At 38.6% G+C, this 23,320-nt stretch overlaps 1 protein-coding gene across 16 annotated transcripts in view; it reads left to right on the top strand.

Annotated features, from left to right (window-relative positions):
• Window positions 1-23,320, top strand: part of FRYL (FRY like transcription coactivator) — a 241,791-nt gene that overhangs the window by 184,925 nt on the left and 33,546 nt on the right. For 13 of the 16 annotated variants that reach the window (XM_036020307.1, XM_036020309.1, XM_036020304.1 and 10 more), the window contains 15 exons: window positions 630-798; window positions 2,557-2,641; window positions 3,159-3,271; window positions 4,220-4,370; window positions 5,027-5,130; window positions 5,978-6,163; window positions 8,044-8,248; window positions 9,397-9,518; window positions 10,339-10,529; window positions 11,802-11,896; window positions 12,907-13,514; window positions 13,840-13,937; window positions 17,133-17,303; window positions 19,114-19,254; window positions 21,565-21,762. In XM_036020307.1, the coding sequence (XP_035876200.1) occupies window positions 630-798; window positions 2,557-2,641; window positions 3,159-3,271; window positions 4,220-4,370; window positions 5,027-5,130; window positions 5,978-6,163; window positions 8,044-8,248; window positions 9,397-9,518; window positions 10,339-10,529; window positions 11,802-11,896; window positions 12,907-13,514; window positions 13,840-13,937; window positions 17,133-17,303; window positions 19,114-19,254; window positions 21,565-21,762 (2,637 nt within the window). The remainder of the gene's footprint in view (window positions 1-629; window positions 799-2,556; window positions 2,642-3,158; window positions 3,272-4,219; window positions 4,371-5,026; window positions 5,131-5,977; window positions 6,164-8,043; window positions 8,249-9,396; window positions 9,519-10,338; window positions 10,530-11,801; window positions 11,897-12,906; window positions 13,515-13,839; window positions 13,938-17,132; window positions 17,304-19,113; window positions 19,255-21,564; window positions 21,763-23,320) is intronic. The other 3 variants (XM_036020272.1, XM_036020321.1, XM_036020319.1) reach the window with 1 other exon arrangement.

Raw genomic sequence — 23,320 nt, 5'->3', positions numbered from 1 at the left:
CTGTGTACTAGGCATTTTTACAGTACTTTTGTGTATCTTATTTAACCCTAACAGCTAGGTGAAGTCGGCGCTATTGTCCCCATTTTGCAGAAGGGAAAACTGAGAGTATCTTTCCAGCTTAGATAGCTAGTAAGTGTTAGATCTACATTCCAATCCAGGCTGTGTGAGTTGAGTTGAGTTTAGTTCTAGACCCTTTTTTAATCACTGCTCTGCACTGCTGGGTTGAATACAGAGAATAAGAAGGCAGAATAAAAGGTAAATCCTAGGTTTGAAGGCCGCCCGACTAAAAATAAGAGGGCAACTTGGTATGATATTGATTAAAATTTTTCCATTAAGAAGTAAACATTTTTATAGGAAAACAACTATCTTTTGCTCTTCTTTAAAAAAAAAATTGTGAAGGAAGTGGTTAATGTGGAAACCATTAGTATATCCAGGTCATTCTAATATGATATCAGTATAATGTTGAGGGTGAGAGGGAGGATAGTGTTTATACAGCTGATTAATTGATGTCTTATTGCTGATCAATGTATTCAAATTTAAAATGGAACTTACTCTGATAAAATTTGTCTCGACAAATTTATGAAGTAAAACTGTTGCTTTTTCTTTTCCGAATGATTTCTTTGTGACAGGTGAAGAAGGTTATTGTATATTTAGGTAGAGACAAAACGATGCAGTTGCTAGAAGAGCTGGTGGGTGAACTACAGCTGACCGACCCTGTCAGTTCGGGGGTCACTCACATGGATAATCCCCCCTACTATCGCATCACTTCCAGCTACAAAATCCCTTCTGTCACCTCAGGTGAGACGTTAGCTACAACTGATTACCTTGTCTCAGAAGAGAACCTTTCTTTGGTGGTTCACTCCAGCAAGTGTTCGCTTGAAGCACCGTCAAAACAAAAGCAGACGAGTCATGTACTGTTGCTAACTTGATAATATTTTGTAAATCCTCTTATGAGTACAGAAATCTGACAGTGTAAGGATTTTTAATATTACAAAGGGAAGCACATTTCCATGCTTATATTTAGAAGCAGAATACAGATTTGTATATCCTTACATTCATTTTAATGAATAAAATTAATGTTAAATATAGAAAATGTTTACTCTTTGAAATTTTACTCTGTAATTCTATATTTAAGTTTTTGAGCAAATACTATATTAGTATCCAATTTTATGAGTGTGTATACAGGGTCCGGCAGAAGTAAGGCCTGTTTGAATGTGGTTGGTAGAGTAATAATATGGGTGTAATAATTTATAGTTTTAATTTGAACATTTCACCTAAACTGTCACTTGGTGTGCTTGAGTGTGATATTGTTATGTTACAGAACTACATGCATATGATTTTGTAATAAAAGATTTAGTAATAAATTGGGGGCGTTATTTTTGCCAGATCCTGCATACTCATATATTATAGTTACTATAATTTTGGCATATTATAATATCTGTATAATGAGAAATCTTTTATATCTTTATAATTTGCTTTTTGTCATCTATTTTTATCTCAGACTTTTTGTTTACTTAGGGGATTTCTAATAATGCTTCTATTGGATTTTCTATATCTGCAAGAATGTTTTTATTCCAAAAAGTTTTTTTTTATTTAGTCAGAATTTCTTTAGGAATGCTTTGTTCATGTTTCATGGTTGACCTGTCTACTTCTCTACCGATAAAGTTGCCTTCTCCCAGCAAAAGTTCCTATTTTCTCTGTGCTGCTGTTTGTTTTGATTTGTCTTGGTAAAAGCTTTCCTCAAAAAGCTACCAATTATAGGTCTGTCTTTTCATAAAGAGTGGAGTACTAAAAAGCTAATTGGATGTCCTGTAGGTATACACAGAACTCACTGATTCTGTCGTTTGTTATACAGTGATTTCATTGGTGCAAGTGTCTACAGGTCCTCTCTCTTGCACTAAACAGATTACCCAGACGAAACTACTGGTCATTGTCTAAAGTCGAAAGTGTCCGAGTATGTGTAGATACACACAGACACACAACATAGTCTTCAAGCCTTCTTGCAGCCCCACGGGGTAAGAAGATGGCAGGGGGCACAGCCTCAAATTTTAGTATGTGTGTTCTCAGTGAGGCCCCTATTCTCAATGAAGCACCTCCTCCCTCAACGGGGCATAGTGTGCCCTCATCCGCCTATCTTCTGATTTAGTCTCAGGAGGCGGGAGACAGACCTTGGGGGGACCAGCTACTACTGAAATAGATTTCCAACCCATCCTGCCATTTTCAGTACCGCCTACTCCCTTCCAGAAATACTTGATGCCACTCTTTTCTGAGCCTTTTGAAGGTTCAGCAACATAGATATGGCAGCTTCTTGGTTTCCTTCACTACCAGCTTATGATTGAGCCTTAACACAATTGACTTCTTGTCCATTTGTTTTCTGACATCAGAATTTTGTCATTGTCTCCTTTCCTTCTTGGTCATGATGAGTACATCCCTTTTTAAAAAATTACTTTGCTCTCATACTAGTGGAGTTTTGACATCTGTAATTTGATGTCTTTTGTGCTTATTGAGGTATCCTGGGTTTCACATGCACAGCTAACACTTTACTTCTGATCACAGGAACTACTTCCAGCAGCAATACAATGGTGGCCCCCACCGACGGCAGTCCTGACAACAAGCCCATGAAAGAGACTGTTGAGGAGAGGTGAGCACTTCTCTGCTCGCCATCGGCCTTTCGGTTTGACAGACACTGATCATCGTCAGAGCAAATGATAATTTCTGCATTGGAATATATGTTTCATGGTGGTAGGATTCTGGTGAAAAAATATATTCCCCTTTTAGGAATTTTCCACATTGGCTCTTTCAGCATCAAAGATGCCGACATGCTACACTTTTATGTGAATAGAATTGGTGGAGTATGGTCAACCATTAATTGTATTGCTTACATTTTTAAACTTTCCAAAATGGATTTTTATTCTGCCTATAAAAATAGGTTTCACCAGAACATTATTACCACAACAATTTAAGAAAAATTTCATGTAAAAATAATTGACTTTAAAGCTTAAGCTTTTGAATCGTGAGGTAGAAGTTAATATATATCATGGTAAACTTCTGTTAATATTTTGAATACTGTGTGCTTACTTAAACATAGAAAGTGTAATATGAAGTACAAATACTGTTTTGCTGTGAACTGTGACTAACCACAATGATCATTCCCGTAGCTATGTGCACCTAGACATCTACAGTGGACTGAACAGCCATTTAAATCGTCAGCATCACAGACTAGAATCTCGATACAGCAGCAGCTCTGGAGGATCTTATGAAGAAGAAAAAAGTAATAAATTCCAAATGTTTTTTTATAACTGCAATGGCAAGATGTATTATTAATTCTGTCAATGCTAATATATTCTTTCAGTAAATTGTTTTTAGGAAGAGTATTTAAGTGCCACTAGTGGTGTTCAAACACAACCTGAAATGTCTTGATTTTAAGAAACGGTATAAGCTGGTGGGGGGGATGGTTAAAAACCCGGGTTCCCTGCAGACAAAGTAAAAGGAAGTTAAGAATTAGTTCTCAGAAAGCATCATGGAACTGACACTGGCAACAGGCCGCTCATTTAAAGAGGTTTGCTCTTTCTTCATGGACTCCCATTATTAGAGCTCTCCCTTGCAATTGTAGAGTGAATAGTTTACCCACGTTTGCTGTAACACTGAGGTAGGGTGAGATAGAAGCCCACATCTTCAGACAGGGAAGGGACCCTGGGGATGATCTGGTTCAATCTCTTCATTGTGCACATGATGGAACTGAGGTCCAGAGAGGTTAAGTGACTTACCCACGTCACACAGAATTCACATTCTCTGATGGCATTCTTTACCACGTCCTGCAGCCCCACTGGGGTAGAGCAGATTTCCTGTTAAGACGGGTTTATGTTGGCGCTGTCTCAGGAAATTCAGAATTGAGTAACTTACCAGAAGGCCCTTGTTACAAGGCAGCTTCACCTATCATGTGGTTACACGACTTGGACGTCAATTATGGGACCATAAGGAAATGCGGATGTAGTTTCACTTTGACGTAAAGGACGGAACCTGAACTGATATCTCTTTCTCTCTGATTTGCTTAATTTGATAATATCTATGCCAGGTCTTCCTAGTAAACAAATGTCAAAATAGTAGGAAATTATTTTTATTGCTTTCCAATGCTATAAATAGTTGGTGTCTTACTAGAGTTTGCTTATATCAGCAAAAAATAGATGGTGTAGAAAATGAGATCATTTTATTTTGATAGGTGACTCAATGCCACTTTATTCTAATTGGCGGCTGAAAGTGATGGAGCATAATCAAGGAGAGCCACTACCCTTCCCACCAGCTGGAGGCTGCTGGTCACCACTGGTGGATTACTTGCCTGAAACGTCATCACCTGGATTACCTCTTCACAGGTGGACTACAGCCTCATTCCTATCTCATACGAGCCAAATTCTGCTTAACACTTTGAGCTTTCCTTATGCTATCTGAGAACACAGAATAAAAGCAATCTTCTTTCTTTAAATACTGCAACAAATTAGATCACTGTGTTTAGATTTTAGGAAATCTAAACACTTAGAATTCTAACTGTACGTGATTAATACTATTAAATGTAATTGTGCTGCTGTTTTTCTGGGTGTCTGGCATAGTTACTTGACCTTTCTGGGACCCAGTTACTACATCTGGAAAATATGATTTGGTGGTAGTAGGCGCTATTATTTTGAGTTAAATTGAATTTTACTGAACAGAATCGTGATAAAATGCATTTTTTCAAAATATGCTAATGCACCAAACACATATAGAACACCTACTATGTGGCAAGCAGTGTGCTAGGTCTCAGGGTTGCAGATGAAGAAAATATGGCCTTTGGCTTCAAGGAGCCCTTAGCAGATAGGTTTTTTCTAAAACTATCACTTAACAGTTTCTTGGGCTGTATTTCTTTTCCTCTATTTTTCTTGAGAAGTTGTATTTTTTTCCATAAAATACAATATGAGAGTCTTCAGATGATCTGGATAAGAGTGTCTCTAGGTTTGCTCTGGTGAAACAGTAATAACACTCTCATTCGTCATAGGTGTAACATAGCAGTGATCCTTTTGACTGACCTGATCATTGATCACAGTGTGAAGGTGGAATGGGGAAGCTACCTCCATCTTCTTCTACATGCAATATTTCTAGGTAATAATATTTGATTCTAATTCCTTCATTTTTTATTGTTGTGATAATTGAAACAAAGTTTCTACGTGTTTATTTCTGTTGTACATGTGTGTGCTATTTCCATGACAGTTTTTACCATGATTCTTGGTATAGGGGTGTTATCCCCAATCCAAACTTCTGGCCCACCCCCCCGCCACCCCCGCTGACCCACTGATACACAGGCCCTCTAGCAGGGAAGATTCCGTAGCTGTAGCAAGAGTCGAGTTAATTTACCTCTGGGTTGGAAACTTGCAGAGTGGATGGAAACTTGAACAGGGTTCTAAGAGTTTCCCAGAAGGCGATTGGCTTGTGGACAGTCTGATTGTTATAGCTGAGACTCCGATGTGCCTTCTGCAGTGAAGGGTGGGGTCCATCAGATCAGCAGGACCCTTGTGGCTCGTAGGCTTGGTGTCTTGAAGCAGGTCAGGGTGGCCGTCTTCTCCTAAGTTTTCCCGATAGGCACATTTTTATGTGCATTACTTCATTCCTTTGGTAATCAAGCATCTGCTGACTTTCTGTTGTGTGCTGGGCACAAAGGGTGTTTGCCTTTTTAAACCCGTTTACATCTAGTGTTAGGTAGCACAGTAATTTCTAAGATTGCTACATTTTAGACATAAAACACACTGCAAATTGACTGATCCTGCCAGTTCTGTAGGACAGAAGGCTGCTGTGAAAGGGTGCATAAGCCATACACTGATAAAAAACTTAGGTAGCGTATCATCTTCTACCACATATTTTATATAATTCCTGCATTTCTTTAAAATGAGAGTTTGGTAGTGAGAATACTCCTTATTTCTCTTTGTTGATAGCTGTTTTCTGCTCTTTTTAGGGTTTGACCACTGCCACCCTGAGGTGTATGAACATTGCAAGCGCCTGCTTCTGCACTTGCTCATAGCGATGGGACCCAACAGTAACATCCGAACTGTTGCCTCTGTCCTTCTCAGGAACAAGGAGTGCGGCGAGCCCAGGGCGCTCACCGTCAGACACGCCGCACACCTCGACTCCACCTTCCCAGGTACTCGGGAGAGGGCCCGTACTTCCCCAGCGTGGAATCGTGCAGTAGAGGAAGTTAAACAAGTGACAGTTGAAATACTTGAGCACATTTTTTTAAATGTAGTTTTATTATTTTAAGTACCATTGATATTTTTTATCGAGCAGTAAAAGAAGGAATTAGATTTGGAGTAATCGAGTCTGTATTGCCTTGGGAGGGTCTTTGTCATGGAAATTTTAAGTTCTGAACATGTAAGATCAAGGTATAATGAAAGAGAGCTTAATTTATTAAGTAATGGTTATGAAAAAGATGTTGAACTTTATTACAGTTTTTTATTCACTTGATTGTATCTATTGCATTTTAAATGTTATACATTTTTATTGTATTACTTGCTCAGACATCTTTATTAAACTTTATAACTAAAAAAAATTTAAGTAAATAAATAAAATGTTATATACTTAAAAATTTAAGTAAATAAATAAATGTTTGAAGTATATTAAATTCCAAATCACGCATTTTGAAGTACTGAGGTCCAAATTAATGAAACTTTAATATAAAATTTATTTCACTGTTGATATAAATAATTTTTTACTTTGAAAGTTATATTTATTTCTGTCCTAATAGCCACAACTTATTTATTCCGTTCATCACTAGCTGTGGGTTGGTAATAGATGGTCTAGGAGGTAATTGTTTTCAAAACCTGAAATGAAATTACTTTTTAAGTTAAAACCAAGTTATTTACTGAATATCTTATACTTAGTGAAACAACAACTGTTAGGGAATTTATTCACCGTTAAGACTGTGATTAAAAAGGAATGGAATGAAGTTTACTGCCCTTTCATGTTACAGCATCTTGATTCAAAAGGTGTCTGTTTCTGTTGGTTTTTAAGGCTCCTTTTGCCATTTTCTAAAGATGGGTATTAGTACAATAATAACCTTTAAAATTACTTAACAATTGATATAAATATTGCAAATAAAATTTAAAATTGTCTTTCTGTAAAGAAAATTAATCAGAAGGTATAGATAGACTCCTTTCCATAAGAAATTAAAAATCCGTTCACATCACAGAATGTGACTGACTTAATAAACATGGAAGAAGTATTGATACACTGAAAGGTTGTGAAAATTGCCACTTCCACCTTCATCAGCAGATGGCACCAGAGGACTGTACAGTAAATTCAAATATTTGGCCAAAAAATCCACTTACTTTTTCCATAAAATAAAAGACACATTTTTCATTTTCACCAATAACTTCATTAATTTGTGTATTTTTTGTGTGTGAGCTGTCTTCTGCATGGTTTAACGCTGATTGTTCTCAATTAATGTCTCAATTTGATCACTATCAACTTTACCTGGTCTGACCTGGAGAAATCCCAGCGCGAAATTTCACACGCTACTTCTGACGTATTTGATCAGTCATAGCACCTTCTCCATACACTGCACAAATCTTTTTTTTTTTTTGCATTTTTACCTTTCTTGAAATAATAAAGCATAATATGCCAAAAATGTCATATATTTTCTTCTACCTATTAAAATAGCTATACAAAAATTCACCAATTTTGATAAGTTTTCTTTAAATGCACATTGCTTCGACAGCTGTCATGATACCACCTAACAAAATTGTTTCAATTGAAGTTAAAGACAGTGAAACACTAATAGAGCCATCTTATGGAAAAACCAAATGAACTTTTTGGTCAACCCAGTGGTTACGTTAATAATAGGCTGTGAAATAATGTTTGCCCAAAAACCTCACTTGGTGTAATTTGGTGCTTATGGCCTCCGACAGAAGGAGAGCTGAGTCCCTCCCATGCCCCCTGTAATCTGTAAGGAGTAATAGTTCAATTTAATGAGTATTGTGTGAGACTCTCCTATGTTTGGCATTCACGACCGTCGTTCTCTTCCAGCAGGTGTTAGTGATTTTATACCTGATTACCAGCCCTCCCCTATGACTGACTCAGGGCTTAGCTCAAGTTCTACCTCTTCTAGTATCAGCTTAGGAAACAACAGCACGGCCATTTCGCATCTGCACACCACCATCCTCAACGAGGTCGACATCCCCGTAGAGCAGGACGGAAAAGTCAAAACCCTCATGGAATTCATCACCTCGAGGTAAAGTGGCACCTCTGGCCATTCCAGCAGGAGTCGTGTGTTAAGTCGTTGTTTCATTTGTCAGCTACAGGGAACCCTGTTGTTTTTTTTTCCTGAGGTGCCATTGATTAGAAATACACCAGTTTGTATTGTGCAATGTTAATAAGATTATGGTGCACCAAAGACTTTCTTCTTTTGCCTTCACACCATTATACCCAAGAAGGGCCTTGCTTGTGCCTGGACACCACATGCCCAAAGAGAATACTGTGTTATGTAAATATATACCCCACTTTCATTAGCTATTTCACCAATAAATCATCACATATTTATTTGTGGTGTACTCTTTGCAAGGCATTATAAAGAAGAAACATAGATGGAGAGAAAGGGGCTGGTATTCCACAGCAAGAGCAAAATCTCAGGGGCATGAAAAAACAAACTGTATTTGGAAATGGTGAGGAATCCAGTCTGGCTGTAGTGCTGAGAAAAGAGAGTTTCTACAGGAGAAAGCTTGGGAGAATTCAAACTAGAGGGCCATGAAGTGTGCCCCCCACCCAGGTTATAGATCTTTCTTTCAAGAAAGGAGACATGACTAGTAATCTTCGAATGGGGAAGGTGGGAGACACAGTGAAGTAAGTATGTGGAGAAACTCAGCCGCTTAGGAATGTGGAGGGTGGAAGACCCTGGAGCAGCGTGACCTTGGGAGGGGCGCTTCGGGCTTCGGGCTCACTCATCAAGGCGGCAGCATTCAGAGTGCCACGACATTTTAAAGAAAGAATTGACAGGACCTTGCTCGGTCTAAACTTTCCCTAGTAAATTATTTCCTGTGCATTAACAATCTAAATGCAGTCTCTCCTCTACAAATACAATGGTTTGGCCTGGAACCCAAAAGCAGTAACCAGTACTCTTCTCACTTGGCAAAATTTATCTTCTTTTCCTGCTGACTACCTGCGAGAGAATCTGACTGTACTGATGGAAGACCGCAGTGATACGTGACCCGGATCTCCCTTCCCCGGCTGCAGCTCAGGGCTTCTCCGTATAACAGCCCTAGTCGGCTGTGCCGTGCTATTTGGTGTATTCAAGCACTAGCCTTTCTGACCGCAAAGGTGTGATTTAGGCCAGCACAAATACAACTGTTCATATAAGAGAACTACATCTGTCCTCTTTTTCAGAAAAAGAGGGCCCCTTTGGAACCATGAGGATGTGTCCGCCAAGAACCCGAGCATAAAGAGTGCTGAGCAGTTAACTACATTCTTGAAACACGTGGTTGCTGTTTTTAAGCAGTCCAGCTCAGGTATCTTTCCGTGTTTGGGGGAATACTTACTTTCCATGAGATACTGTGATGTGATGTTAACACTCCTGGTAATGTAGCAAAAAGTTGACAATTAATATGTGTAAAATAAAAGGTTTTAGACACGCTTTCACTTTTAACTTATTAGCAATAATAAATTTGTTTCATTTGAAGAAAATTAAGTTACTTAAAAAATACAAAAGCCACCTGTGACATTCTGAGGTGCTTAGTTTTGTCCTTGATGACATCATACAATTATATAATTGTGTAATATGAAAACATTATATTAAAGAAGATATGTACAGTTGATAAACTTAAAAAATGTTTTATACAAGTATGTGTTTCTATGATCTAAAGTTTAACACATTTTGAAAATTATAGTAAAAATGTAGGTGTCTCAAGCCGTGGTTCTCACCTAAGGGCAGGGTTGTCCCTTGGGACGTTTGGCAGCATCAGGAGATGTTTTTGTCACAGTTGGAGGGCAGGGGCGAGTGGTCACTACTGGTATGTGGTTGGGCAAAGGCCAGGGATGCTGCTGAACATTGCGTGCTGCACAGGTCAGCCCTCACAGCAAAGAATTACCCGACTAAAAGGTCAATTGCATAAGGTTGAGAAGCACTGTTCCCAAGGATTACTTCCCTGAAGGCTAGACTGAGGAGTCATCTAAAACTCAAATGACGCTTAATGAAAAGAAAAGGCATTGACTCATGAAATGTGAGTGCCCCTAGTACTGCGCCAGGCACTGGGTCTTCAACAGCCTCTGATGATAGCCCTTGCCTTCTGAAAAACAAGAACCATTCACTTGCTTCCTTTCTTTTCGCAGAAGGAATTCATTTGGAACATCACCTTAGTGAAGTTGCTCTGCAAACAGCACTTTCTTGTTCTTCCCGACACTACGCCGGGAGGTCCTTTCAGATTTTCAGGGCCCTGAAGCAGCCTCTTTCCGCAGCTACACTTTCCGATGTTCTCTCTAGGCTCGTAGAAACTGTGGGGGACCCAGGAGAAGATGCACAGGTATTTCATTAAGTTTGTTCAGCAGTTATCAACCGTCTTCTTGTAGTCAAGGACTTAGTGCCAAATATAGGTCACTGCAGATAGGCCGAGTTCATGGTCATATAGAATCATTAATGTCAGATGTTAACAAGCTTTAGTGTTTAATATTTAATAACTTTAGTGCCTTTCAGAGAAAGCTTTACCTTTACACTCATACACACACAGAGCCCCGGACATTAGAGTTAAGAAGGTAAAAAGAGATAAGAAGTTTAATTTAAATGTAAAGTAGAACATTAAATTTTATTTTTTAACATAAATTAAGTGAAATACTGCAACAGAGAACCTATGTCTCTATTGCACCATTCTAGACACTGGGGATATGATGTGAGAAAGACAAAGTTCCTGGCATTCTGGAGTGCATGTTCTATTGGGGAAGTAAGCCTAATTTAGTCCACCAATAATAGCACAATTTTACTTAGTAACAAATGCAATGATAATAATAACAACAGGTTGAAGAGTGATGGGAAGGAGGGAGTGATTTTTTTTATGTGGTGATCATCAGAGGAGATGATTTTAGAACCCATGCTTAAGAAGTGACCCGTGATAACTGGGGGAGATCATTTCCAGCAGAGGGAAATGGAACTGGGACGTGAAAGGGCCCTGAGGCAGAGGCAGCAGGCTTTTCTGAAGGCCTTCACGCAAACTGGTGTCTCTAGAGTGGATTGGACGGGGTCGTCCAGAGGCGGGAGGCTGATGAGATAGGCAGGTCTAGATCATGGGAGGCGTAGTAGGTGGTGGTGAGAGGTGGGACTTCACTCTGAATTAATGGGAAGCCACTCACGGGTTTTGAGAGCAGGGTGATAGGTATGACTTGCTTTTCAAAAACTAACTCTGGGGGCCAGGTAGAGTTTTTGAGGGGCAAGAGTGAAAGCAAGGGGGTGTCTTCAAACAGGTTGTTTTAATTAGAGTCCAAGCAGAAATGGTGGGAGCTTAGATTAAGCTACGGAGATAGAGAAAAAAGATCAGATTTAAGATATATTAAAAATGATATTTTCAAGACTTGTTGATAAATTCAGTTTAGATGCAATTTTAGGTGACTTGTGGTGCTGTTATAATCAATTTATGCCATTAGTTTAATGAGTTTTCATCAATCAGCAAGATCGTGTTGCTTAAGAGCTTAATCATTTTGTAATGTTAATGGGGAGCTTGTTCTATTTTTAAATCTCACCAGGAAGTCCTTTGCAGTTTCTTTTTTCCAGAGCATAATTAATTTAAGTCTGCCGTTTTTTCTAGGGATTTGTGATTGAGCTTCTTCTCACGTTGGAATCTGCAATTGATACTTTGGCTGAAAGCATGAAGCATTACGATCTTCTTTCTGCCCTTTCTCAGTAAGAATTTTAAACCAGGCAACGTGTAGATTCGTATAAAGAACTTCAGTGGCTAACATGTATGACTATGACACTGTGTTATTCCAATACCAGTAGTGAGAATGATACCAAAGAGTTCAGACGGATTACCAGGGGGAAATGAGCCTCAGACAGTGAGGACGTGTGACAGTCACAGAGCTACTAAGTGGCAGTGCTGTGCCCCTCATGTCCTGGTCTGAGGTGTGCCTAATGGACCGGCTCCATTCCGGTCACATTCAGCATCCCACTGTCCCTGCAGCAGGCCTGGCCCCTCGGGACTCACCTTCCATGAGTGTTCCTTCTCCCTGGAGCTGCCTGCCTCCCTCTTTCTCTCTTGCAAACCGTGAATTGACTGAATTGACATATCCTTCATGTCCCATCTCAGATATCACCTCAAGGCTAAACTTTTCTAACTGCCCCAGGGAAGGGCTAATCGTTCCATCCTTTGGGTTCTTGCAAGTATTTTCTTTACATTTTAATAACAGCAAGAAACAGGCTTTAAATGGATCCATGTATATATCACTCTCCCCCAATAGGTTTTAGCAAGTAGTCCTCACATTTTGCATACTGGTGGCACATGTATTATAGAAAGCATTCTGTGGTTATTTTTCAGTCAATGATAATTGAACATGAGAGAGGAGAAATCAAAAAATTAACTTTTGACCTTGCCTCTTTTGGAAAGAGTGCATTAGACATAATGTTTGCTAAGTCCCAGAGTGGAGTTATCCGTGATCACTACAGAAGAATTTTCACTTCCCATCGTAGCTTATCCAATTCAATGGAAACAGTTGGACACGGTCGAAATGATACTGTTGTACGTTTTGTTTTAATATGGAGGGGAGAACTCAAATTTGATTAAGCAAAGTCAGATGCACTTAAAAATTATTTTCCCTGGTAGCAGTTAACGGTTTTTCAGTGTTTCCAACAGTAAAATTAACATAGCCAAAGAAATGATTGTGCATGCACTCATCTTCTCTTTTCTTTTTTTGAAGAACCTCATATCATGATCCCGTCATGGGAAACAAGTATGCAGCTAACAGGAAAAGCACTGGACAACTCAATCTAAGCACAAGTCCCATTAATAGTAGTGGTTATTTGGGATACAGCAGCAATGCAAGAAGTAACTCTTTGAGGTTAAGTTTAATTGGTGACCGCAGAGGTGACCGGCGGCGGAGTAACACACTGGATATAATGGACGGACGGATAAACCATAGCAACAGTTTAGCAAGGACTAGAAGCCTCTCCTCTCTCAGAGAGAAGGGGTTGTACGATGTGCAGTCCACTACTGAGCCTGCCAGCCTGATGGCCACCATTTTTTGGATAGCAGCGTCTTTATTAGAATCGGATTATGAATACGAATACCTCCTGGCTCTCAGACTTCTGAACAAACTGCTTATCCACTTGCCTTTGGATAAATCAGAGAGTCGAGAGAAGATTGAAAATGTACAAAGCAAATTGAAATGGAATAATTTTCCAGGCCTTCAACAGCTCTTCCTTAAGGGTTTTACCTCAGTGTCCACGCAGGAAATGACCGTGCACCTCCTCAGCAAGCTCATCGCCGTCTCCAAGCACTCCCTGGTCGACCCTTCCCAGCTGTCAGGTAACGTGAGCAGAATTGCTCCCGCTCTGTGCTTTGTACTGTAGTGAAATGCAAACTGTCGTTTGTTTGGAGATCTACTAATTCTGGCTTTTCTGTAGTTTCAGTTTTTTAAATATGTGAGAGAGCTGAAGTTCTTGTGTAGAAGCAAAAAAGCCAAAAAAAAAAAAAAGCCAAAAAAAAAAGAATTTAGAAGATCAAGTGCCCCAGGAAATAAAAAGGAATTGGTTTCTGTGAACCACTAAAAAAATACCTTTGACTTTTAAAATGATGTACAATTAAATTGGTTATTGTTTGCTTTCTTTCTTTTTATTTTGTTTTTTGATAGGCTTTCCTCTTAACATCCTTTGCTTATTGCCTCACTTAATTCAGCATTTTGACAGCCCAACTCAGTTCTGCAAAGAAACAGCGAGCCGGATAGCAAAGGTAAGCAGGCGTTCCGCTGAAAGATAGCACTGGGGGGAGGTTTCCTCGAGTTTGTCTTTGGCGGGGATCTTTCTACTGTCACTTTGTGAACTTTACATTTAAACTTTTATTCTTTTATGCATAAAAAGACGTTAACTTATAGCTGCTCAAAGGACAGTGAACAAAATTATTTTGTTAAAGTAATACTCCTCTGAGTCTGAGTGTTTTTCTGCTCCGTTTTCCTCCTTTATCCTCTCTACATCTCTGGCAGTTTCTAGTTCATTCATTGATTCACTAGCAAATATTTACTGAGCACTGGGTTAGGCAATGGAAATACAAAGATGAAGTAGAAGGGACACTCACCCTTGTGGGCCTTAGGGTGAGGATGAAATCAAGGAAGGAGACAGTCGCCGCAGAGTCTGGTAAGTGAGAGGGCAGAGTTCACTGGGGGGCACATAAAGCAGATACGCCCCTGGGAAATCATATCTGAGCTGACACTGAAGGCTGAACCAGAATAACCGAAGTGAGATCCCTGGGTAGGAAACAAGGAGCCTGGCTGAGAGTAGAAGTTTTCTAAGCAGAAGAAATTGCACGTGCAAAGGCCCTGAGGAAGGAGATAGACTGCATATTGGGGTTCTGGAAATCATCTGTTTATGTTTGCCTTTTTTCCTTTTAATGCTGTCTTCATCTTTTCCCTTTGCTTCCTTCATTTATTTTCTTGCTTATTTGCTCTTCCCCTCCCATTGGACAGTTCTGAAATAGAAATGTAGCTGTTTCTAAATCATCTGTTAACATTTGTTTAAAAGTGTTATAGCTCTTGTTCTTAATTCTAAGAGAATATGACTGATAATATAAAAATATTTAATAAAATATTGCTGTTGATTTCATTTTTTCCTGTTGCTTCTGTTTTTAATTATATTTCTAAATAAATTAGATAAGGAGAGATCCTTAACATAATTATTTTGAAAGCATGTATTCAAAAAGGAGAGCCATTATTATAGTTCATGGAAACATATCTCAGTTTGGAAAATAATTATTTGCCTTAAGAAAAGAAAACCCAACAAAATGTGTTTGCATTAATGAAGTCTAAGAGTGATGTGAAATAATTTATTAAAATAGTTTTCATTTTACTATTCTAATAACACATCACGATGTAAACAAGTTTTCTTTTTTAATGAGGGATAAGAAAGAAAATATTAGGGGAAAATATATTGGCTTACTTTGGTATTTCAAGAAATAAAACGCATAAATTCCCTAATAAGGGCAGTAGAAGCATTTGAAAGCACCAGCTGAAACCAGTGAGTAACTGACTCCCTGCTGCACGCTGGGGTGGGCGGGGCCTTGCCTGAAGGACGTAGGAGCAGCTTGAGTGTCAAGCCTCTTCTGTGGTAATGAGGCAAAGAACAGGAAATTCCAAGTATCTTTTTTGTTTTTAAGAAATAAAATATATGGCTTTCCTTGAGTCATAAATTGTTTTTTAACTCTGTTTTCCTCCTTTTGACAAACACTCAGAAGTTCCATCTGTATGCTTTTAGCAGCCTGCAGGATGTGAATTAAATTGATTTCTTAATTATTCTCTCATTTAAACTGTTGAGAGTAATTTTCTGCCATTATGTGCTTGCTCATTATGCAAATATCTCTGGTTCTACTGTTTGTGCCTTTGGAGAGCATAGAATTTCAAAACGAGGCAGCCACTTAGGACAAATATTATCCTTTTTAGCTGTTCATTCTGGCAGAAATAGTATGCTAAAAATATTTGTTAAAGCGCACTCTTTGGATCAGATTTTAACCTGGTAATTCAAAAATTCCAAAATAAATCTAAGGCACTCAGTTTATTATAAAATTATACAGAATGTATTCCAAGATTTTTTCTTAATCGTTCTTTAGGGGGGAAAAGTCTTTAAAAAAATAAGAATTGTATAGGAATGTCTTATTCTTTGGGAAAGATTCTTTAAACTATGAAAAATTTTCCTGAAGACTAACCAATTATAAAATTATAAAATTATGTGATTTTTTTATAAATAGTATGATAAATTGTTATATTCTGAAATGCAAATAAGAAATATCAACCAAATTTTTTTTCCTGGTATGCATTTTATGGGTAAAAGGCTTATGTGTAAAATCAACTGCTTTTAATGATTTTATAAAATAGCTTCTAAGGTACTGTGTGAGTCTGCGTAGTCTTGCATACCTTCCTATCTCGGGCTTATCCAGTGACAATACCCACATGATGGATAACAGTAAAAGTCAGTCATCTGAAAGTTGACTTTATAGTACATATAGTTTTAAGAGGTAATACTTCACTATTGTTAGTACTCGAGGCAGTTTGTGTAAATACATACAAAACATCGATAAGATGAAAGAGAAAGTGAGGGGAATGGAAAAAGAAAACTAAAATAAATTTCATAGAGGGTAACCGTTTTACAATAGAGATATGAGTGTGGCCCTTTTTCAGTTCTGAATTGTTTGGGTGTCCCTGGAGAAGGATACAGGCACATCCTCACCTATAGCTTAGGGAACAGACTAAGCAGGTACATTTGGTCAGAAAAGTCCCCAAACACTCATATTCCGTAGTACCGTACCGAACAAACTCCAGCAAGTCAGTATATTTTGAAGCAGCCTATAAACAATAGGCCAAGGACCTCAAGAGCTTTAGGTGATTTCCTGAAGAGCAGTTTGAGGTCCACCCTGCAGGGAGTCCGGTGGAGTCCTTTGAATGTCTCACGCACATTGTGGCTTTCCACAGTCGACTGCTCCACTGAGACCCTGAAGGGCTCGAGACAAAAGCAGTTCTTTGGCACAGCAGCTGTGAACCTCCCAGAGAATTCCCACTCTGAGCCTGTTTTGTGTAGATTTTACAGAACAAAACTCTTCTTACAAAACAGTTATAAAATGGTATCTAGGGTTTACAAAGTCATGTATGGGTTTTTACTGAAGAGTTTTACCGGAGCATTAGGCTGATAAAAGCCACACCATTTAACACCTCCCGAAGTGTTTGACATTATGAATCATCTTTCCATATCTCTGTCGCTGTTCTCCTACCGTCTTGTGCTCTTTTCCTCTTCTGGTTAACTTTGCTACTGTGCTGACGTGCAGTACATTGAAGCTTCAATGAATACATTTAAATTAATTTATTAAATACATTTAGTGTGAAATCAAATTTAAACTTGCATTATTATTTTTGGCAAATGAAATGATTTTATTATTTTTCTCTAGGTGTGCGCAGAAGAAAAATGCCCCACACTTGTCAACCTGGCTCACATGATGAGCCTGTACAGCACACACACGTACTCCAGGGACTGTTCGAACTGGATCAACGTGGTGTGCAGGTACCTGCACGACTCCTTCTCGGACGCCACGCTCAGCCTTGTGACTTACCTCGCAGAGGTAGGTTTGCCAGAAAGGGATGGGGAGCGGTTAACTGCTCTGTGACAAAACTTTTACATAGGCTTATTTCAGAAAGCAGCACTGATACTCATCTTTAAATTATCTTTGAGAGCGAATATAGATTACATCTCTTCTCTTTTTAAAGAAAAATATGTCATTCCTTTCAAGTAAAAAGGAAGTTTTTATAAAGTTCTTTTTCCATTTTCAATATTTATTTCTTTATTCACTGTCCCTAAGTGATATAAACTCAAAATAATGTAAACCTCAACTTTATTTAAAATGGAAAATGGGTTTTTTGAGGTCTTGGTCCTAGAGAATGGTTATGATATTTGCTTCTACAAAATTATTCTCTGCTGTAAAATCCCTTCTCGAATAATATAGTGTGTGCAAAGGCATTTCTGCTGGGAAGTTTTTTTTTTATGCTACTTTCGCTTTTCAATCTAAAAAGTTGGTAGCTAAACATAGAATTATTAAAAAAAAAAACTAGCCCTAGAACAGCATACGAAGTTAGTAATTTTTGTTTAGGAAGTAACGTCATTCCTAATAAAATCCTGAGTAGATAGCCACAAAGAGAACTTCAAAAGGAAGAAATTCCTAATCACTAAAAAAGTTTATCAGCCCTAGCTGATGTGGCTCAGTGGATTGAGCACCAGCCTGTGAACCAAAGGGTCACTGGTTCAATTCCCAGTCAGGGCACAGGCCTGGACTGTGAGCCAAGTCAAGCACTCAAGTAGGGGGTGTGTGAGAGGCAACCATACATTGAGGTTTCTCTCCTTTTCCTTCCCTTCCCCTCTCTCTAAAAACAAATCAAGTATATTTTTTAAAGTTTATCAGCTTATAATAAACTAATACCTTCTTCTTTTAAAAAGTTGACCTCTAGAAATTAAGCTAAAATGCTGTGTAAACTCAAAAGACATCACTCATAACTCAAACATTGTAAATGTTGTTCATAACACTTTAACTTAGCTACATCACTGATGTTGGCTATCATAAAAGATTTCAAGCCTGGTGTGAAGTTTTAAAGTGTTGGTTTTGATAGGCTTGCTCCCATCAGCTTTGTATTTAAGGGAGCTGACAGTGTGAGCTGTCTGCGCGGCAGCATCCTCCCTTGACGGAATGCAAGTCTCTCGGTTTATCTTATACTTAGGCTCCCATCTTGGGATCCGAGGTCTGAACCCTGCACAGCACAGCCTGTGGTGCAGCACACGTGCGACACTTGTCCACTCCGCAGGGAGAATGCTTTGCCTCAAACGTTGCTCTCTCAAGTGTAAATTACCCTTACTGCACTCTTATTAATAATGCTCGAAGTATTACTAACAGCAATACTAAAGCAAGTTGCTTGTATTTTAACTATTTATTTAATTATCCTGCAAAGACTAAGAGGTGGGTAGCATTGCTGTTTTATTTTTAAAAATCCAGGGGTTCAGAGAAGTTAAGAAATATGTCCAAGATCACGTAGCTAATAAGTAGCTGGTGTGAATAGCTTGGGAGGTAGCTATTTTTTGGTGGTGGTGGTATATAGTGATTTTTCTCTTTACCTAAAGTAAATGGTGTTCAATTAAACTAATTAAGGAAGTAAAAGAAAACACTAAGATTAAGATGAAAAATATCTAATTCTTTTTTCTGAACCAACGACAAATAACAATAATAGATATTACCTATTACTTTTATTGGTCTCTGGATTTCTAACCATCTATCTAACCATAAACTGGTGGTTTGAATCTATCATATTTTATTTTTCAATATCGCAAATATCAATGTTGAATTTTCTTCCACGTGATTAAAGTAAGCTTGTTAATTTTACTGCCAGCTGTTAGAGAAAGGACTGTCCAGCATGCAGCAGTCACTGCTGCAGATCATCTACAGTCTCCTGAGTCACGTTGACCTCTCCGCGGCCCCAGTGAAGCAGTTCAATCTGGAGATCATAAAGATTATTGGCAAATACGTGCAGGTGAGTGACCTCAAAACTTACGTATGGAAATGTCCATCTCAAAATGATGTAGAACCATAAAAAACCAGAAGCACCACAAGTATCCAAGAGTAAAGAAGTGGTGATTCGGGAATATTTAGGACACGCGGGACTGTGTTCTCAGTGTAAGTGACAAAAAGCAGAATCGGGATGGTATCTGATTTTCTTAAAAAGCAGCAGATACTTAGAAAGTTAAAGCAATCAGACATGGTTCAGTGTAAGTGATGACAAGTCAGGCTGGTCTGTGTGGAATTTCACCTTCCAACGATTTGTTAGGACGGGCCTCGCCGTGCCGGTCAGCGTTGTGGGTGCAACTTATTCCAGAGCAAACTCCTTAAGGACCTTGCAGATTAATATTTTGTTTCTATTCCAGCATACTTGCTTTCTCTAAAACAAAATGTACAAATGGAAGTACTTGGCTAGCAATGAGTTTGTGGTTTTTAGTCCATATCTGAGTAATAAAACTGGATTAAAATGTTTTCCATTCCATTAGGTAATCTGGTCCCTGTTTTCAGATTCCCTTGAAAATCACTGATTACAAATAGTCCAAAAGCAGGAGTCTTGAATGACCCCGTTTGTCTCCTCTATCTCAGCTCTGAATGAGTAAAGCTTCGCCAAGTAACAGTTCTGTTTTTTTCCTCAAGTACCTTTCTCTTCTTAAAGCATAAAGACTTTTATTCATCAAACATTTAGCTGGGTCTCCCATAGAAACACATACCACACTGAATTACTAATTTAGGACACATATATTTCTTTTGTTCAGAACCACAGGCTCACATGCCCCCTGGGCCCACAAGTAGCCGTAATAAGAGGACATAGACTTGTATCTGAGCAAACCGCATGCACACGCCCGGAACAGCATGACTTCGCCCCCGCCCCCCACGGCTGCCCTGTGGGCGTCCAGGTCCAGTGTGGCCAGGGCTTCCAGTTTCCTTTTTTTTTTTTTTTTTTTTTTTTTTTTTTTTTTTTTTTAAACAGAAGCCAGAAACCTGGGTTTTTCTCTTAAATCTCCTAACTTTAAAATGCTGGCTCAATTATTTTTTCAAATGTATTTTCAAGTGTTGTGTGAGCCAAGGTCATATGTAGCTGATGGGTCATTGCAGTTAGTGACTTCTACTTTATTCAAACATTAAACATTTTATAGAATTGAACTCCTGATAATTTTTTACATTTAGAACACAGCTGCCCATGTAATTTGTGGAAATTCCTGAAGAAGTTTTTGTATTTTATAATGCCAGAGCCTCTAATTATTTTTGTCAGAAAGAAACAATTTCTACTTGGATAAATGTAAACTGCTTTTTACAATGATATGCTTAAAATGTCACAATATTATGTGGGCATTTCTATTATTAAATATTTTGTGCTCTAGATATCTTTATAGCAAGATGTCATTAACTAAATTGGATAACTCAGTTCTGCATAAGATTTTTCATTTCCTTTTATTGTTTTAATGGTGTCCCACCCCAGGAGTATCAGCTGTGAAACAATATGCATACTACAAGGCTGAGATACGATATTGTCACTGTAAACAGTGTGTATAACAAAAGGCTGAAATGTGATATTGATACAAGTAAGAAAAAAGTAGTTTTTATATGTATTCTTTTCAGTAGATAGTAAAGGGAAAATAGTATACATTCTTTGACATTGATTCTTCTACACATATAAATTTATCATGTAAATTATTCCTAAATTATTTCAGTAGAAAAATACAAAACTAAGAAAAGCAGAAAAACAATAAAAAAAAAAAAACCATGGCCACCACGCAGGCAGGGAGAAGAGTAGCCGACACAGCTCAAGAGTCCCCGAGAGCCTCACTTCAGCCCTGTGCTTAAATGTATCATTTGGAGCTTGAGTTATCAACAAAAATCTAAATTCTTTTTAGTATTTTACTATTATGTCTAAAAAGGTATTATTTAAAATGTTTAATCTCCAAAACTTAAAACATTTAGAGCCATAAAACTATAAACTTCATTTTTCAAGAACCTGCACATATATGTAACTCCTTTGTTTACCATTACTAAAATTTTAAAGCACTCACTGGGAGGCATGCAAGATATTCTGATTTGGAAACATTATTAAGTATATGATGTCTTACAAAACTAAACTATCAGTATGAATAATAACTTGTTTTCTTTCTTCTTTTAACTCAGATCTGTTTAGGACTTCTAAGTCCTAAGCAGTTCATAGTTTTTGTAGAAACAGTATTTTCATTGTTTACAGTATAACTAAATTTTTGTCCTTAGTTAAACATGTATTTGTAACTCGTACATGTCTGTTACATTTTTAACTCAGAGTCCTTACTGGAAGGAAGCCCTCAACATACTAAAACTGGTGGTGTCTCGCTCGGCAAGTCTCGTTGTGCCCAACGACAGCCCCAAGACCTATGGGGGAGATACAGGTTCTCCTGAAATATCCTTCACTAAGATTTTTAACAATGTCTCTAAGGAGTTGCCTGGGAAGACCTTAGATTTTCACTTTGATATATCTGAGGTAAGAGGCTCAGGAATTGATACAGATGCTCTCATGCAAATTCTCACTTGTTCATTGACATGCACTGACTGGGCTCACACTCAGACGCTGCAGTAGGGGCTGGAAAGGGAGAGGGGATGGGGAGCAGGCTTCTCCGGAAGCTCATGTTCTGCTGGGGACATAGGAAAATAAACATTGTGGTCAGTGCTCGGCTGAAAGTAAAAGTCCTCCAGGAACACATATACCTCTAACCAGATCCGAGCTGAGTGCTGAAAGGTAAGTAACACTAGGCAGGCATGTGTATCTGGAAGCTCGGGACAAGGAGGTTAAATCCAAGAAAAGGCAGATGTGTGAGTGGAGGCTTGTAATTGTGAGAAAGCATGGGGCTCTGGAAACTTCCAATTAGCACGGCCTACCTTGAGCACTGAGTACAGAGAATGGAGGTCGAGTGTGGTAAGAAATGAAGCTGAAGGCATGGGGCGGAGGCAAGAGCTGTACAGGTACCTTCCCTGCCCTAGTCCCAAGATGGTTTATCTTGCAGCAGTTGGAGCTCTTAAAGGATTTTTAGCTGGAGTAGGACATACTTGTATTAGGATTTGCATTTTAGGATGATCAGTCTCGCAACAGGATGGGATGGAAAACAGACCAGGGGGAAGGGGAAGAAAATCAGTACGGAATCCATTGGGGTTAGAATCTGTCCTAAGGGAGACGGGCACACGAACAGTCCACCGTTGCATGGCAGACTGTCCAGGTGTGATCGCCCAGAGGCGGTGGTGCTGTCAGAGCGGGGCTTCGTGGAAGTCTGGAGTCACCGTAAAGATAAGTAGGGGTGTGCTTGCTGACTGTTCCATGCAAAAGGGGCAGCCTGTGCCAAAACATGGGTCCATAAAAGTAGGGTGTGTGTGGGAAACAATAGCAAGTTTGGTTTTGCTGGTGTGTGAAGTTCAAGGGGGCATGGTAGAAGCTGAGGTTAGGGAGGTAAGTGGGCACCAGATCATAAGAAACGGACTTGTATAACATGCAAGTGAGCTTGAATGTTATTTTCAAATGCAAATTCAAGACAGTTCAAAGCCAGATACATATAAATGAGTTTTGAATCTTTATAGAATTTTTACTGAAGTAAATTTTGGAGATGTTATACATCAGATTTGTAGTAGTTACACAGATATCTTTCTCTTTGAAGTTGTTATTTACCTTGAGTCTTTGCAAAAGCACATTATTGAAGCCCACTGAACAATATGCATTGAAAAAACATCAAAATGTTAAGAGACATTAAATTTGAATGGTAAAATTTTTTAAAGTTATTTTTATATTTTCTGAGCTTTCAAAGAAGATATATTTTATAATTGTGTGGGGAAGGGTTGGAGGTGGTTGTTTTTAAGAAAAGTGGATCTATATTGAAAATAAGAACAAGCTCTCTGGTAGTCTCAGAGCCTTATTTCCAATAAAATGAAATCTCTTGATTTAAAAAAAGACATCTTACTTTGATTTTTGTAACATCTACCACATGCTAAGTAGTTTTTCTCCTTATGCTGTTTTTTGGTTGGTGGTTTTTAAAAATGCCACAGCTATACCCTCA

The sequence above is a fragment of the Phyllostomus discolor genome, chromosome 1, assembly GCF_004126475.2.
Source record: "Phyllostomus discolor isolate MPI-MPIP mPhyDis1 chromosome 1, mPhyDis1.pri.v3, whole genome shotgun sequence".
NCBI classification, from domain to species: Eukaryota; Metazoa; Chordata; class Mammalia; order Chiroptera; family Phyllostomidae; genus Phyllostomus; species Phyllostomus discolor.
This window is presented reverse-complemented; position numbering and strand designations above follow the sequence as displayed.